This window comes from Gymnoscopelus microlampas (assembly GCF_963454915.1).
Source record: "Gymnoscopelus microlampas genome assembly, chromosome: 13".
Classification (NCBI taxonomy): domain Eukaryota; kingdom Metazoa; phylum Chordata; class Actinopteri; order Myctophiformes; family Myctophidae; genus Gymnoscopelus; species Gymnoscopelus microlampas.
This window is the reverse complement of record NC_139950.1, coordinates 18736832-18754659: the sequence shown is the minus strand read 5'-3', so window position 1 is coordinate 18754659 and position 17828 is coordinate 18736832. Positions and strand designations below refer to the sequence as shown.

The 17828-nt window shown below is 41.1% G+C and overlaps 1 protein-coding gene across 2 annotated transcripts in view; it reads left to right on the top strand.

Moving 5' to 3' along the window:
- Window positions 1–15837: 15837 nt before the first annotated feature.
- The window catches only part of LOC311058735 (beta-soluble NSF attachment protein), a gene marked incomplete at both ends in the record, with an annotated part of 12228 nt that continues 10237 nt past the window's right edge, over window positions 15838–17828 (top strand). For both annotated transcript variants that reach the window (XM_084076201.1, XM_084076200.1), the window contains one exon: window positions 15838–15935. In XM_084076201.1, the coding sequence (XP_083932327.1) occupies window positions 15838–15935 (98 nt within the window). The remainder of the gene's footprint in view (window positions 15936–17828) is intronic.

The window sequence follows — 17828 nt, the reverse complement described above, 5'->3', positions numbered from 1 at the left end:
TTGAATCAATAACAGAACTACAGGATTTTATTACCAGATAGTCTAGAAATAGTAAACTAGCATTTCACATCAAAGTAATTGCAACAATTGTTTCACCATACATCATTTCTATGAGGTGTCCAGATATATATGCTGAAATATGTTTAATTGGCATCAATCCAAGATGTCCACCAATTGTCAAAAAGCCACATTTATGTTATGCTCACAAGGCAAACATGGACTCCCTTGCACTTCAGTCAGGGTATTTTATTTTAATTCCTCACCTCAGAATGTATTTGGAAGTCAATTGAAATCTCAGGAATGAAAATTGACAATAATTGGTGGACATCTTGGATTGATGCCAATTAAACATATTTCAGCCACTAGGATTTCTTATGATGTTTAGTATGTTGTTCTGGTGACTTAAATGGTCTGTGAAGAAAAATATTCTGTTACAATTACTTTGATTTTGAAAGAAGTTGCTTGATGCTGACAGCCGGCCAGCAGGTGGTTTCATGAATGTATGTATATAGACAATATTTTGGGCCAATAAAAAAAACTATATACCAAATTTCATACCCCACTGCCGGACTATTATGTTTTGGTCCTTTGTTTTGGCGCCATCCTCTGGACCTGTTCATTTATGCACTTTGTATCACTGTAAATAACCACACTATATTGCCTGCACCTGTTATTTTATGTGTTGAGGTGTCTTTCCTGTCTTTCCTCTTTCACTTTTGCCTGACTCCCTTGTAACATAATAAGTCACTATTTTTTACAATGCTCTTCCAGTTGATTGTTTAACCACTTGAACCCTCAATACTTAGTAAAAACAGACCTGAGTTGCAACTGTACTTGGTCTGCTCTTGTTTCCTTCTACACCGGGGGTCAGCAACCAGGCTCTTTAGCCCCTCCCTGGTGGCTCCCTGTAGCTTTACAAACAATATAAGGAAATTAACAATGTTTATTTTTCTTCACATTTTAATTTAAATTTGTCGTTGCTGTAGTAGGCCAAACATGACACATACATTCTTACGTTTTTCAATATTGCAAAAATGTGTAGAATAAATAAAGTAGCGACACGCCAGACAGGTGGCTTAGTAAAGAAACCAATGTGATTCCAGGCAGAGATTTTAATAATTTAGTTTGTGGACAGAGTGGTTCGCTTTCACTGCCAATGCTGCTGGATTACCTGTATGATGTTTGATCTGCTGCGAAAAGTTATCACATTTAATTAATTGCTCGTTAACATGTATTTGTATTTAGTCATTTTGATAGGCTAATATACACTTAATAGCTGTGTTGCCTTCATTATAAGGCTCAAATATGTTTGCGGCTCAAGACAGATTTTGTATTTATTTTTGGTCCAAAATGGCTCTTTTACTGACCCCTGCTTTTCGGGGGCGTTGGGGTTCAAGTGGTTGACATAACTTTTTCCAAAGTATTACGCCTGATTTATACTTCGTTGTACGACCGTGTCTCCTCTGGGTTTATGCAACTATAAGGCCTGAGTTGCTGTGTGCAACAAGCCTTTTGCTTCCGATAAGCCACTGAATGATCTTTAATAAAACATTGAATGCATCGATTTGTAGCTGACCTTTTAACCACTTAAACCCCATTATGGTTGAGCAGAGTCCCTCAGGGCCCTATAGTAGTGTATTATCTGTTCGTTGAAAATAGCCAATCGACAAGCTCACAACGCGTCGCAGCACGACACGTTGTGAGCTTGTCAATCGGATATCTTCAATGAAAGCTTTACCCAAAATTTGGATGCTGGGGTTTAAGTGGTTAATGATTGACGATTGATGATGCGACTTTAAGACAATATTCTAAAATATAGCTAGTTGACTATATTTATATTTGATATCAAGTATTGGCATGTTGTTGTTATTTTATTTGTACATTTTATGTTGAAAATATCACTTTGTTTCCAAATGCCACACCCCTTAGCGAATGTTAGCATACAGTGGCTTGTATTGCATTGACTTACGACCGTCACCAACACAATAACTGGTTGATTGCACCCCTGGTTAAACTGAGCATGCTGTGTTGTGTTAGGTCTCCGCTACTTTAATTAACCTTTGAAATGAATTGTTTTAATGAATGTCATTTTAAACCAATTAAACATTTCAACATTGGATACACGATGTGATTAGTTGAGATGTCTTTCCTTCACCTTCTGCTGTGCACATATTTCACAAGTTTTTAAAAGTCCATGGGGTCCCCAGAAAACAAGGTTATTAAAGCAAAGTCGGTTTAACCACTGTAACCCTATACATCGGTCGATGTTTGATCTACAAGCTCACAATGAGTTGCATTGTAAACTTGTATCTTTCAAAAAAAGATCTTGAAAACATTTTCAAAATGTTGGAATATTTTTTTAATAGATAAAATATTTTCAGACGGGGGACAAATAAACACAATAGGATTTGAGGTTCGTTGACATGAAGAAGTTTGAGAAGCGCTGATCTAAGCTACAGAGGTCCATAGACTGATACAGAGGTCCATAGACTGATCTAAGATACAGAGGTCCATAGACTGATCTAAGATACAGAGGTCCATAGACTGAGCTAAGATACAGAGGTCCATAGACTGATCTAAGATACAGAGGTCCATAGACTGAGCTAAGATACAGAGGTCCATAGACTGATCTAAGATACAGAGGTCCATAGACTGAGCTAAGATACAGAGGTCCATAGACTGATCTAAGTTACAGAGGTCCATAGACTGAGCTAAGATACAGAGGTCCATAGACTGAGCTAAGATACAGAGGTCCATAGACTGATCTAAGTTACAGAGGTCCATAGACTGAGCTAAGATACAGAGGTCCATAGACTGAGCTAAGATACAGAGGTACATAGACTGATCTAAGTTACAGAGGTCTGCAAAAAGAAAAGGTTATTGTGATTATGTAAGATACATTTCTACTAAAGAAATCTACTTATATACAGTATGATACACTTCTCAAACCAGTGGTTCATAAGTTGTGATTCCTTGGGGGGATTCCAGGGGGTCCCCAGCTAAATGATTAATAACCAGGAACCGATTGGAATTGGTCTGTAACTCCTTAACACTGAGATAATCTAAAGCCTAGTTTGGAGTCCCGGAGATAAAACAAATTGTATCATGGGGGTCCATGGCCTAATGCATATCAATCTAGGGGTCCTTGAAATGAAAGTCACTCTCTGAACCAGTGGTTCTCAAAGTGGGGTCCAGGGACCCCAGCTATATGGACACGTACGACCCGTACTGGTCCATTTGTACACTCTTGCGAGGTACGGGGGTCCGGGACCTAATCCTGCGGTTCCCAAACTGGGGGTCGGGACCCCCAGGGAGGTCCCCAGATGATTTTGGGGGGTCCCCAGATGATTAGCTTAAAGTGCAACATTGTTTTGTCACTCAACAGTAAACAAACCACCATACAGTACAAGTGTACACAGGTTACCTGCACATTTCTGTGACATCTTAAGGACTTCTTAATACCTCTAAAATTAAAAAAAGACCATTACTACGCCAAAAGTAACCAACAAACTGTCACTATGAAAATGGTTGAACATTGGTCAAATTGTCAAATATTACCCAAGAGAGAGGCAAAAAAAATGAATAGATCGGATCCACTAGATCGGCTATTTTCACAATATTTATCTGTGGAACCGAGTCAAAACAAATGTAACGCCTCAACGCCTACAATTCCAAGTGCTTGTCAGGGTTCGGGGTCCCCAGTTCAAATTATTATTATTTTGGGTGGTCGCGGCCTGAAAGGTTTGGGAACCCTTGACCAAATCCATACCAAACCTGGGGGTCCTTGAAATAAAAAAAACGAAAGAAAATTGAGAACCACTGATTTATAGAATCATTGACTGCCCTCCCCTCAGACAGACAGTAGAGTTATATATCAACGATCAACCATCATGTCTTTCATCTCCTCGTCACCCAGTCTCCTGGACTCAGCCTGGGTCTTGTGAATTACCATGATGTTCTCCAGCTGCGTCTGCAGCTTCTGGATCTCTTCTTTGAGCTGTTCTATCAGCTCATCCTTTAAGTCCAGTTGTTGCCGGAGCTCGTCCAAAACAACTTTGTGCTCTTCCTTCATGGCTTTTTAAATAGGTTCGCCCTGAACTATATCATCAAATACAAATTAGACAAAATGTCAATGTTGTAGCCAAATTACTTATAAACACAGCTACAATTGTTTTAAATTCTGCCTACAGGTTACAGTGAATGTTTGATTATATAGGCCTATGCCTTGAGCGTGACGTAATCATAAACCGTTGCCCAAATATGAATATCCGGGCACCCATACAGCAGTGTTTAACAAACACTGGGTCGGGACCCATTTGTGGGTCACGGACCAATTTTTTTGTAAATATCCCCTTTTTTCCTTTCCTACTGTACATTTAAAAAATATATACATTTATATTATTTCAAAAGATTAAAAAAAGTTTCAACAGAATAAAATCACAACCTTTCATCAATTAAAAACAATATAATGGTATAATAATATGGTAAAATAATATAGGATAATATATGATAATATTGTTAATATATAATGGTATCATATAATGTATAATAATATAATGTAGTATCAATCCACTGTCATGCTCCATGGAGAGACTCAGTATGTAATCAGACCCTTGATCTGCAGCCGGTGGGGGGGGACTATAACCATTTTTGAGCGGTGTAGCCGCTCCTATAAGTGGGGTTGGGAATTCGTCTTTCCCTGTACTATGATTGGCTGACTCTATTCACACCCTTTTCGCCGTACCGTGATTGGCTGACTCTATTCAGACCCTTTGCTTTGATTGGCTAGCGAGACGCATGATGAAATAATAACCTATAAATAGCACCACACACTTAAAAAAAAAAAAGTTTTTTAAAGTGAGCTTCCATCACTGTGATGACCACTGTTGTTTCTAAATAACACCGCTCACTTCACACTGGGTGTGATTTTTTTAAATTAAAAACACAATATTGTAATTATTTTAGAAATAGTTCATCTTTTACTAAAGGGGACAACACCCGTCACAGGTTGATGATGTCATTTGTCCATGTGTGTGGTCCAGCTCTATGGAATGCATGGAATGCATATGCTAATAAAACATATTTAAAATATTGTTTTGATGTTCATATTAACCTTAGGAAGTATTAAGTTGTTTTTATTAGGACATGCTAATAACATTCCATAGGGCTGGACCATACAAATGACATCATCAACTTGTGACGGGTTAAGTACACATGCAGTGAGTGGTGGAAAGTAACTAAGTAAATTTACTCAAGTACTGTACTTAAGTACAGTTTTGAGGTATTTTTACTCTACTGAAGTATTTCCAATCTTCAATACTTTGACTGACTTCTACTCCACAACATCTCAGAGGCAAACTTTACTGTACTTTTTACTCCACTCCAATTATTTGAAAATGTTAGTTACTACATTAGTTACTTTGTAGATTTAGATGATTACAAAACATAAATTAACCACTTAAGCCTCTGATCTTGTAGATCTGCTATTTTCAAAACACGTTTATAGATTTTGAAACCTTGAAATGGGACATTCTGCACAAGGGGGACTTATACTTTTAGTACACTTTGATGCCAATACGTTTGTACTTTTACTCAAGTACATTTTGATAATAACAAACTTTTACTTGTAACAGAGTCATTTTCTGTGAGGTTTAGGCATAGTCTTTGTGTTAAAGGTTAGGCGCAACCTGCATGGGCGACACACCAATGAAAGAGGGAGTCCCCTCCACTCCTCCCCCCTTGATTGTGTGGGTTCACGTCCCATCAGTGCATTGATAGGGCGTGAACCCACACAATCAAGGGGGAGAAGAGAGTGTGAGGATGGATAGGAAGAAGAGGTTGTCTCCCAGCAATCTAAGCCTGCAGGCTTTAGATTGCCGGGTGTACAAATGTAACCCAATTCCATTTGTTTGATTCCATTGGATTCCATTTATACACAGTTACAGTCCCAAAAATGTCCATTTGGACTGGTAGTCCAGGTCCCGGGACTGGTAGTCCCGGGACCTGACATTGAGAACCGGTGTATTCAATTATGCAACCCTGTATCACCAGTTTGATGTTGGCTATTCTTACCAGGTTGCCAAACCTGGTCTACATCTACACTCGCTAGTCCTGACTTCTGCGTGACTTTTTTCCTCATTGGCTGGTCCTTTAGCTAATGAGGGCTCAATGTCCCCTCAGACTATGGGATCTAAAGACGACCCACAATACTGTGTTCGGCCACTGTATGTATCTCTATGGTAAATGGTGCTGTTGCAAAAGTGTGGCCGTCGCCACAGACTTGACTCTTCTTGTAACAGAGTACACACACACACACTTCATACACACACAGCGCCGCCTCCAACAGCGACCCTGAAAAAACAAGACAACGCACACAAGCCCTTACTAAGGCACACAAACTGATTTTTAGCTACGTTCATAAACTATTTGTGTGCGTTGTTTTTGCTGGAGATAGCAACCTGGTATAATATGACTGAGTCATATCTTATTTGCTGTAATTGGGACATGGTTGGGGTCAGAGACAATGCTGTTCGCAAGCCTTAATACGTTATTATCTTTGACTGATTCCCAAATTATCTCAAGGGGTCGGTCGGCCTACAATCTTTGATTTTCTTTTTATGGAGCTGTTTTGACTTTAGAGTACAAATCTGTTTTACATGTAGCATTACGATACTGTAGAATACACATAATCACAGAAGTAAAAGACTGAGATATTTGTCTACTCGCCCCACAAAGTCTTGCTTTGTCAGTGAGATCTTTCTAGCTTAACAGTTGGTACAATTGGAAAGGAGAGGAACAAAAATGTCAATCATAAAAAACTATACATAAAACATCCTAATATAAATTACATCAATCTCCGTGTGTGCTGTGTATTCGTGTGTGTGTGTGTGTGTGTATCTGTTCTTCGTAATCCTGAACAGTACGCCATTTTCTTTGCGATACACAAACTTGGTTTGTGTATCGCAAAGAACCCGAAGGTGTGTTGTGCTGAGTGGGAATTTGGAATGGTGGTAGTCCAGAACTGCCTGTCTGTCTGTCTGTGTCCTATTAAATGCTCCCACTGTATATGGAGATCTCTGCATCTTGTCTGTGTGTCCCTTTTATACCCATATATGGAGATCCCTGATAGTGTCATAGTACTGACACTGACCTCCAAGTGCTGTGATAATGGGTACTGCACTAAGTATTCTGAGTATGTCTGGTATTGCATAATATGCGGAGGGTCATGCTTTCCCAACGTCGGCCTATAATGTAGTTTAATTTAAATTCAGATTGGTCGTGTCATTATTGTAAAAAAATAATGCGAGATGTTCAAAGATTCTCAAAAATAGCAGCTCTACAAGCCTGCCACATCATGGCTTGGGATCCTTTTCTAACGATTCCGGTTCCTTAACGATTCCCTCTTAACAGATTCCTATAAGGGGGTTGCAAATGGACCCTTACAGGTCTGTAACTCTGTTATGATGGTCCTTGAAATTAAAAAGTTTGAGAAGACCGATTCCACCGGTATTGTAATTGTATAGCAGACGTGAAGTCCACATAGCAGCTCTGACAGTGTGATAAAATCGTCTCCAGAAACGGTTCCAAATGTGACGAAACCGATTCGGGTTCCTCAATGTTGGATGCGGTTCCTACCGATGCCTCCGGTTCCGGATCCAAACCCTTGCCACAACATGGCAAATCGGCTACTTTCGCTTTTGTTTCCTTTTAAACCAGGTGCAAATAGGGGGGCAGCAGCCAGAAGAGACTATGGCCGTTTGGTCGTCCACGATCTGGAAGAGGTTGGGATTATTAGAGTAGCTGATCATCTCCTGTTCCTGGCTATGCAAGGCCATCAATTGCTCATCAATCTTTTGCATCATTTTCGTATCCTCTAGTTCCCTGGACTCGGCCTGGGAAACGTGAAATTCTTCCACGTCCTGCAGTTGTGCCCTGAGTCTCCTGATCTCGTCATTGTATTCCTCTATTAGCTCGTCCTTTGTGACCATTTGTTTCTGGAGCTCTTCCACGGCAGCTTCGTAGGCAAGGTTCTCCTCATCCTCGTCCCCCATGGCTCTAATCGTGTGCTCCTTCTCCGATTGTAGCTCCCAAACTAAAAGCTAAAGCTCTGCTACAGGTTGCTGCAAATGCTCTGATTCTTGCCGTTGCAGGATTATATTATGCCTTGGGCGCGTGAAGTAAGCTCAGACGTAACACAAACCGTTGCCCAAATATGGATATCAGTGTATTAAATCATGCAACCTATATCTACAGTTTGATGTTAATAGTTATATTTGGGGTTCAGGACATGGTTAGGGTCAGTGACGCTGTTGTTGGCAAGCCCGAGCCGTAATGCGTTCTCCCTCCCTCGCTGTCTGAGCTCTCCCTCTCTTCCTCTCCCTCTCTCTCTCTCTCGCTTTGATCAGTCTCTGGTCTGGAGTCCCAAACAGGCGGCAAGGAATCTCCGCTGGATTTTAAGCCCACTTCCTGAATCTCTTCCCATTAATGGCCCCGCAGATTATTTTATGTTATTTCACCTCCTGCATCCAGAAGAATTTACTCTAAAATAGAAGTGAACAAGGTTTTGGTCGGACGTTCCACTTGATTTTATTACTTTAGTAAGCATTTTCATAAACAATTTGTTTTAAATCGCTAGGTTAAAGTCTTTTTTTCAATTATCATGATATGCGTTTAGTAAATGATGGTCCCATTCATTTTAAAATTAATGATAAAGTAATTAGTTGCACTAATATTAATAGCGTAACAATAGACCCAGTCCATATGGCATATTTTCCTATTTGCACTGACATCGGGCATGTTCACTCCAGTGACAGTCTCCAGAGAATATTTAGACCACTGGTTCTCAAACTTTGTGTGTCAAGGACCCCCAAATTGACACAAATTAGCCTGCAGACTCCCATTTGAAAAGATATGCCAGAGACCCCCATGTTGTAGTGTCAGTTGTTTGTTAGTCAGAGTTTCAGTGTGTGTTTATATGTTGTGTATGTTTACAGTGTCAGTGTGCTTGTGTTAACTGTTGTTATTCGCCAAACACAGGAGCTCCTACGTTTGATGTTTGAATTCTTGAGTTTTGAGTTCCTGCTTATGGGTCCAACACCTCCCGGTCCTAACCCAGTCCATCCATAATTCCATATATGGGCATATCTGTGCGCCTACCACAGACAACTTGAACTTTATATATAATATCTATCTATACACAATTGAGAAAAGTCAGCACTTCCTGTCCCCCGCTGAAGCCACCCCTATCTACATATTGTATATCTATAAAAGTGCTGAGGTCAGACAACACACTCCATATTTGGGCATAGCTCCATTGGGAACGTCTCCTATTATGGCTTTATATATTATAGAGACCAACAAACACAAAGCACCACGCAGCGGATAGGGGGGAGGGGCGCGCAGCGCCCCGACCCTCTAGTATTTTACAATTTAAAATATCAGCTTCATTTCAGCACAAAATTGCATTTAAAAATGTTACGTTCATTACATATCAGTGTTTCTCAAACTGTTTTTTTCTCAGTGTTTGATTAGGTGTTAGGTTAGTGTTTTGTCGTTCCTTTTGATTTGATTAGGTTAGTTTAGAATGGTTATATTCAGTGGTGTTTTGGTCGCTATTCTATCCATAGACCTAGGCCTAGAATGTCTGTGATCTCACATGCATGTCATGTATTTCAAATACACAGTCATAGATCGGTCTGGCCAGCGCGCTGTGAGCAGCGCGATTTGCGCAGCATAAAAGTGCTCTAAACTCCGTCTGTACTCACCCAATGATTCATTCCTAAGAATTGGAGTCAGATATTGTCCTCTAGTTTCATATCCATTTGAAAGTTCTGTACGGGCGAAGGGCCCGACTTGAGTGAAGGACCGAATATATCAAAACCGCCCTCTGATCACCACAAATGTCATCACAAATTGACAGGGAAGCACAAACGAATGGGGCACACAATTGACAGGTGTGTTGTGATTGGTGCAGGGTAATGACTCACACCACCTGCCAATAGAGCATCGCAGTTGCGCAGAATCCGGGTGCCGGAAGTAAATACTCAATGCATTTTTCCCATTGACTTTTCCAAAAATATTTATATCAATGAATTTAAGCCTAGAATCAAGCCATCCAGGATTCTGGTGAATCATGACCATAAAACCTTTTTTTCTGTGATTTTTTAAATGTTATATTTAATGATATGATATACTATGTTTATACCCTTTGTTTTGCCGTTTTCAAAAAGTTTTTTCACAGAATCAAACGTTTTATGGTCATGATTCACCAGCATCCTGGATAGCTTGATTCTAGGCTTAAATTAATTTATATAAATATTTTCGGAAAAGTCAATGGGAAAAATGCATTGAGTATTTACTTCCGGCAACTGGAAGTGGGCGGGAACTGCGACGCTCTATTGTGTGCCCCAAACATTTGTGCTTCCCAAAGGAAGTTTAGATATATACAGTCCTGCACTCATTCCGGGCCCCTAGCAAAAGTGGAGATATTTTACTAAACACACGTTTTCTGGCAGAACTTTCAAATGGATATGAAACTAGAGGACAATATCTGACTCAAAGTCTTAGGATTATTGGACCCACGCTGTCCGGCACTGTGCTTGGGGGATTCCCATACCAGCATTTTGTCCTGGCCAGTGTCCTTGTGCCACTGGTAAATGGTGTTTTCACACATCTTGAATTACTATACATGGTGTTTTTCCTTTCCTTGTTCTGAGGATATCGGTGGCCCGGAGGTGTTCCCTTATCATGTTCTTGCTTTATCTTCATACACTTTTCAATTTATTTTATGAATGTTGTGTCCGAGCTGTTTTATTATTTATTGTTTGTTTATATGTTTGTCTTTTGAATGTTTGTATGTAAAAAAGCAATAAACATATTTTGCAAAAATAATTATAATAATAATAATAAGGGACACAAGATAAGACATTAGCAAAGTAAATACATAATATGGAGATACAATTTAAGATGAATAATATTACAACCCCTAATCTAAACACAAATTAAAACAAACAGAATAACTTAAATATAATCCTCCTATATCCTCCTATAATTCTACAAAGCTCTGCATGTGCAAAGCTCTGTGCGGTGAGCCCAAAATCTCTTCTGCCCGGTTCTCCTCAGTGGCTGGAGCAATTGCTCTGCGTTTGCACACAGCCATTGACCATCACCATGTGCACAGAACACCGAAGCCCGTGTTTAGCTTTCCCCAAATGTCAGCCGTATATTAGCGTTTTTATATAAGAGAATGTTGCATCAACCCTCAGTGAGAACCCCCGCATCAACTAGTGATCCGGGGCACTGATGATAGAGCCCAAAGAAGTTTTTCATATAATTCAAAATGGTGGGAGATCTAAAGGTCAGAGGTCAAAAGTCAGAGGGTGAAAGTTGTTCAGCATGAAGAGACGCATATGTGTATCAAAGTTTCATGGCTGTAGGTCACACAGGGCATGAGTTGTAGGCCTACCTGTTCAAAGTTGGCATTTTTCAATTGAGTGCTATAGCGCCACCTTTGGATGAAAGATTGTGAGAATTATTTCTTGATAGTTTTTCATGACCATCTACCATATGGCCGAATTTCGTAAAAAGCGACAGCACGGTTCAGCCAGAACTGCGAAAAGTGTCAGAAGAACTAAAATAATGCGAATAATAAAACAGGTCCAGAGCTGAGCTCTGGCCCCGTAATAAAACAGGTCCAGAGCTGAGCTCTGGCCCCATAATGACATTAGGACGTGTAAAACAAAAGAAGTAATACTAATACTTGTAATACTTGTTACCTCTAGCCGCCCCACCTCATGCTCTCTGGACCCTAGCTGTCCCATCCCCTCTGCTGCAGTCCTCTGCACCTGAACTTCTTCCCTTCTTAACCCACCTTATTAACACCTCTCTGACATCTGGTTACTTTCCCTCTATTTTCAAGACTGCCAGAGTCACCCCCCTCCTCAAGAAACCGACACTTGACCCCTCTGAAGTCAAGAACTACAGACCGGTTTCCCTTCTATCCTTCCTATCTAAAACTCTCGAACGTGCTGTGTTCAAACAACTGTCCTCGTATCTCCACCAGAACAACCTCCTGGACTCCAACCAGTCTGGGTTCAAAGTGGGTCACTCGACAGAGACTGCCCTCCTGGCAGTGGCGGAGTCGCTCCATGCCGCTAGAGCGAACTCTCTCTCCTCTGTCCTGATACTCCTGGACCTGTCTGCAGCGTTCGACACAGTGAACCATCAGATCCTCCTCTCCACCCTCGAGGGGATGGGTGTCTCAGGCTCTGCACTCTCCCTGTTTGCATCCTACCTGACGGGTCGCTCCTACCAGGTGATGCTGGGAGGGTCTGTGTCAGAACCACACAGGCTCACTACTGGGGTTCCCCAAGGCTCGGTTCTGGGTCCTCTTCTCTTCTCTCTCTACACTACATCTCTTGGTGCTGTCATCCGCTCCCATGGCTTTTCCTACCACTGCTATGCCGATGACACCCAGCTGATCCTCTCATTCCCCCCCTCTGACACACAAGTGGAGGCACGCATTGCTTCTTGTCTGGCTGACATCTCGGAGTGGATCCACCTGAAGCTCAACCTGGACAAGACCGAGCTGATGTTCATCCCAGGGAAGGGCTGTCCTCACCGAGACATGGCCATCACCATTGAGAACGCTGTGGTGACGTCAACTCGGACTGCGAAGAATCTGGGTGTGACCCTGGACGATCAACTGTCGTTCTCGGCTAACATCGCATCAGTGACACGGTCCTGCAGATTCCTCCTCTACAACATCAGGAGAATTCGCCCCTTCCTCACGGAGAAGGCAGCCCAGGTGCTCATCCAGGCTCTGGTCATCTCCCGCCTGGACTACTGCAACTCCCTCCTGGCTGGTGCTCCGGCATCTGCCATTAGACCTCTGGAGCTTGTTCAGAAAGCTGCGGCTCGTCTGGTGTTCAACCGCCCCAAGTTCTCTCACACAACTATCCTTCTCCGTTCTCTGCACTGGCTCCCCGTAGCGGCTCGCATTCAGTTTAAAACCCTGGTGCTAGCCTATAGGGCAGTGAAAGGAACAGCTCCTTCTTACCTCCGGGTTTTGGTCAATGCCCACACCCCTGCCCGACCACTCCGGTCTGCCACCTCGGGGCGACTGACTCCCTCCCCACTCAACGGTCCTTCTGGTCGATCGACACGGTCACGACTTTTTTCTGTTCTGGCCCCACAGTGGTGGAATGAACTTCCCACTGATGTCAGGACAGCAGAGTCACTGCCCATCTTTCGCCGCAGGCTGAAAACCCATCTCTTCAGGAAACACTACCCTTCCTCTTTGCCTGGCCTACTTGTTGTTAACTAGTTGTAGGAACTATTGTTGTATTGTTGTATTGGATCTATTAGCTCGTGCTCATTTGATTTGGCTATTTTATCTCATGTGTTTATGAAAGTAGATAGCTGATATATTGCACTTTTACCTTAGCGCTGGGTATACTCTTGGTTGCTTGCTTTTACAGGAAATGCTCTTAAGACCTCTGGTGATTAGTAGTTTCGTTCCCTACCTATGTTGAATGCACTTATTGTAAGTCACTTTGGATAAAAGCGTCCTGCTAAATGCCCCCCCCCCCCCTCTTCTCTCTCTCTCATTTATTGCTGCTAGTGTTGATGATTTAATGATGTATTCTATGTTTATTGTATGTCTTTACATGTCTTGGAGAATTGAATACAACAATTTACAATTAAGCATTTAGCAGACACTCTTAATCCAGAGTGATTTACAGTAAGCAAGGTAAACACAAGGTATTATACCAAATGCATAGAAATAGTAATCCAGGATCATAGGTAAACCAAGAACCTATTATCAGTCTAAACAGTATCATATCAAAAATGTAATCTGTACATTGAAACTATATACACATACTAATAGGATGCCAGGTCTACAAATGAACCTGGCATATGTCTACATAACATCTAAATTACATTTTAGCCTTTGCATAAGCCTGCAAGGTCGTCGAGGCTAGGGCAAGTGCTACGGGCTAAAGTGGAGTCTGAAGTGGAGTCTGGATGAATATATAGGACCACAATGGAAACTCAGGGCTTTTTGTGTTATCCTTTTAGCATCATCGTATACGGTAATCGTACCGCTGTACTTTTTGCAAACATGCTGATAAACAGTGGTGGGAAAAGTACTTGCATTTTTTACTTGTGTAGAAGTATCGACAAAGAAATGTAGAAACACACACTGTTACAAGTAAAAGTCTGGTAATCAAAATGTACTTGAGTAAAAGTACAAAGGTTTTGGCATCTAAATATACTTAAAGTACCAAAAGTCAAAGTATTCAAATAGCAGCTCTAGATCGGCTATTTTCGAATAGCCAAATTTTAAATAGGGCTTAAAGTGCAATGTTATGTTTTGTGATAATAATCAAAATGTAGGCCTATAGAAAGTAAAACTAAAGTTTTCAAATAATTGTAAGGGAGTATAAAGTACAAGATGTGTCTCTGAGATGTAGTGGAGGAGAAGTAAAAGTGTAGAAAATGTACTGTAAAGAGTAAATATACTTAGTTACTTTCCACCAGTTAATAAAGTATTCAATCCATCAGTCAAACATTCCGGATTCCTCTCCCGGCCACCGGGCGGCAGTATTGAGTCAACAACTGAGGCTGTGGAACAGCCAGGAAGAGGCGGTGCTCGCTCAGCACGCAGCATCAGCACCACGGACAGTGTTGCCATGTTTACTTATTATAAGCGACTTTGGGCTTGTTTTTCTGCAAAGTTGCTTGTAAATATTGGTTGTTGCGGGTTGAGTTTTTTGGCCTTGTTTCTAAAGCGTATAGTTGCTTATTGGGGCTTGTTTCCTAATGTTGTTTAAACCAGTTGTTCTCAAACATTTCCATGTCAAGGACCCCCATATTATTTTTTATTTGTTTTTACATGTAGCCTACTTTTATTGCTGCTGGTGTTAATGATGTCTTGTATTGTCTTTACATGTCTTGATGAATTGAAAACAACAATTTACGATTTACAATGTAGGCATTTAGCAGACTATAGAGCGATTTACAGTAAGCAAGGTAAACAAGAGGTATTATACCAAATGCATAGAAATAGTCATCTAGGATCATAGGTAAACCAAGAACCTATCCTCAGTCTAAACAGAGTATAATATCACCACGGACAGTGTTGCCATGTCTGCTTATTATAAGTGACTTTGGGCAAAGTTGCTTGTAAATATTGGGCTTTTTTGGGGCTTGTTTCTAAAGTGTATAGTTGCTTATTTGGGCTTGTTTCCTAATGTCGTTTAAACGAGTGGTTCTCAAACATTTTCATGTCAAGGACCCCGATATGTTTATTTTTACATTAACTTTTATTGCTGCTAGTGTTAATTGTCTTGAATGTTTATTGTATGTCTACAAGTCTTGATTAATTGAATACAACAATTTACAATTTAGGCATTTAGCTCTTGATCCACTCTTGACCTCCATATTAATATGTTTTTGTCCACCGACCCCATTTTGTGCCAGGGACCCCCAAACAGATTGTGTTGATTTTCTTTTGAAAATATCAGATCAACAAGCTCACAATGTGTCGCAATGCGTTTTCAAATAGCCGATGCGTTTAAAGGTTTAAAGTGCTCATGATGTGGCCTATAGCTTCTTTTTGGGCTTGTTTTCCTAGACCTGGTTGCTTACTTCTCTCGCAAAATATGGCAACGCTGGCAGCGTCTCTCTCCCAATCCTCCTCCTCCATCCTTCCAATCAGCACCACGGGCAGCGTCTCTCTTCTCAGTCCTCCATCCATCCATCCTAACAGCCACTGCAGAGCAAACACACATCGGCCTGATCTGATCTGTTCCTCGTCCTGCATCCACACCAAACATGGACAACTCCGGCAAGGAGAAGGAGGCCATCCAGTTGATGGCCGAGGCCGACAAGAAGGTCAAGACGTCCGGCTCGTTCCTAGGCAGCATGTTCGGGTAATTATTATATTATTTATTTTTTCATTTTCATTTTTTTTTTTTTTTTTTATGTCGTGGATCGGAAAATCACCGATCTCTAAGCTTACAGACCGGGGATTTTCGGTTTCTTTATTTTTTATTTTTTATGTGATTGTTGATGTTGGGGGGAGGACTGACTAATTTCTAATTAACGGGATCGTCACGCATGAATGAAGACACGTGAATTTGTTTTTGACACATATGTTATGTAACTGGACGCGTCGGGGTCTTATTAATAATTAATGTGATAAATAGCCCCAGATAAATAAAACTAAACGTTTACAAAAGGCCGAGCTTGGGACGCTATGTATGCAGGGAGACGGGGGGGGGGAGGGAGGGGGGAGTGGTGGTGGCGCAGTCTGTCCTGCCATGCGGGGGCAGAGTGCGTGTCGTGCGTGTGATAGAGAGAGAGGGGGGGGGGGGGGTATTTACTCTGTGTGTGTGTGTGTGTGTGTGTGTGTGTGTGTGTGTGTGTGTGTGTGTGTGTGTGTGTGTGTGTGTGTGTGTGTGTGTGTGTGTGTGTGTGTGTAAGCCAGTGATTCTGTAACCTTTTATGTCAAGATCAAGAACCTTCCATTTGATATCAGGCTATGATATTAGGCCTCCATTTGATACGATGATCAGCTGCATACATTGTTTTATTTTGTTGAACATGATTTGGTCTGTCTGTCTGTCTGTCTGTCTGTCTGTCTGTCTGTCTGTCTGTCTGTCTGTCTGTCTGTCTGTGTATAGAGATAACAGTGAAACTCTGATCAAAAGAGACATTCTTGTATGTTCTGTTGTTGTATTTACTTGTACATGTAATATTGGTTAAGATTAACTATCAATCATATATAGCTGGGGGGACCCCCGGGAACCCCCTAAAAGGACTGTGAGGGTCCCCGAACCCCAAGTTTAGAACCTCTGCTGTAGGCTATGTGGGATCGGTCACATTGGAGCCAATAAAAAAAATCAATAACTTTATGGACAAAGGGGTGGGCGTAGATAGACGATGAGTATGAATCATTAACCTTTGTAATGTAGGCTAATCAGGTAGAAATCTGTCCAGACAGACAGACAGACAAACAATGTTAATTGAACTAACTGGGCACAAATGGAACCAAATGGACCTTACCAAATGGCCATTTTACTGTATTCTTCATATCTCATTTAATTCTATCATTACTCCAACTGTTACATCATTGTCATCTTGTCTTGTCACTAAAGTTTTTCAGATACCGATAACAGTATCGGAAAAGCTCCCTGTGTATAAAATGCTGGTATTGGTATCAGTGAGTATGCCAGTCTGTGCCAACAATCCTATACCACGTCATTTATCACATGATGAAATTTCATTTACAGTCATATTTTTAATGCTTCAGTTGATGTTGCACTACTGTTTTATACTCTTACTGTACTATTTACATTATTATTTTACTAACTTGTAGCTAGCTAACTTACTAACTTACTAACTTCATCATGCTACTATTATTACTATTATTTTTTTATATCTATTCCTAGATCAGTGGTTCTCAGACTTTTTAATTTGAAGGACCCCCATAACTCTGAGAGTTTACAAATAGACCCCTTATCAGACAACGTCACACTGATAAGAACCAGTATGCAATGGATAAGTGGTCACTGCACTCACGTATAAAAATGCATCCCATCAAACTTTCAGATGCTTAGGATGTTTACTGTGATCTCTCGCTCTTGAAATATATAATCCTTGGTTTCTGTTGTGTGAACAATAATAGCAATTTAATGCAGTTGACCTCCAAAACCTGCACCTCCAGTCACTGTCATTAGACCGGAGGGAGCGCTCTATGATCACGGCACCAGAGCCTGCTCTTTCTCGCGCAGCTGCAGCTCATTTGGAACCCATTTGGAACC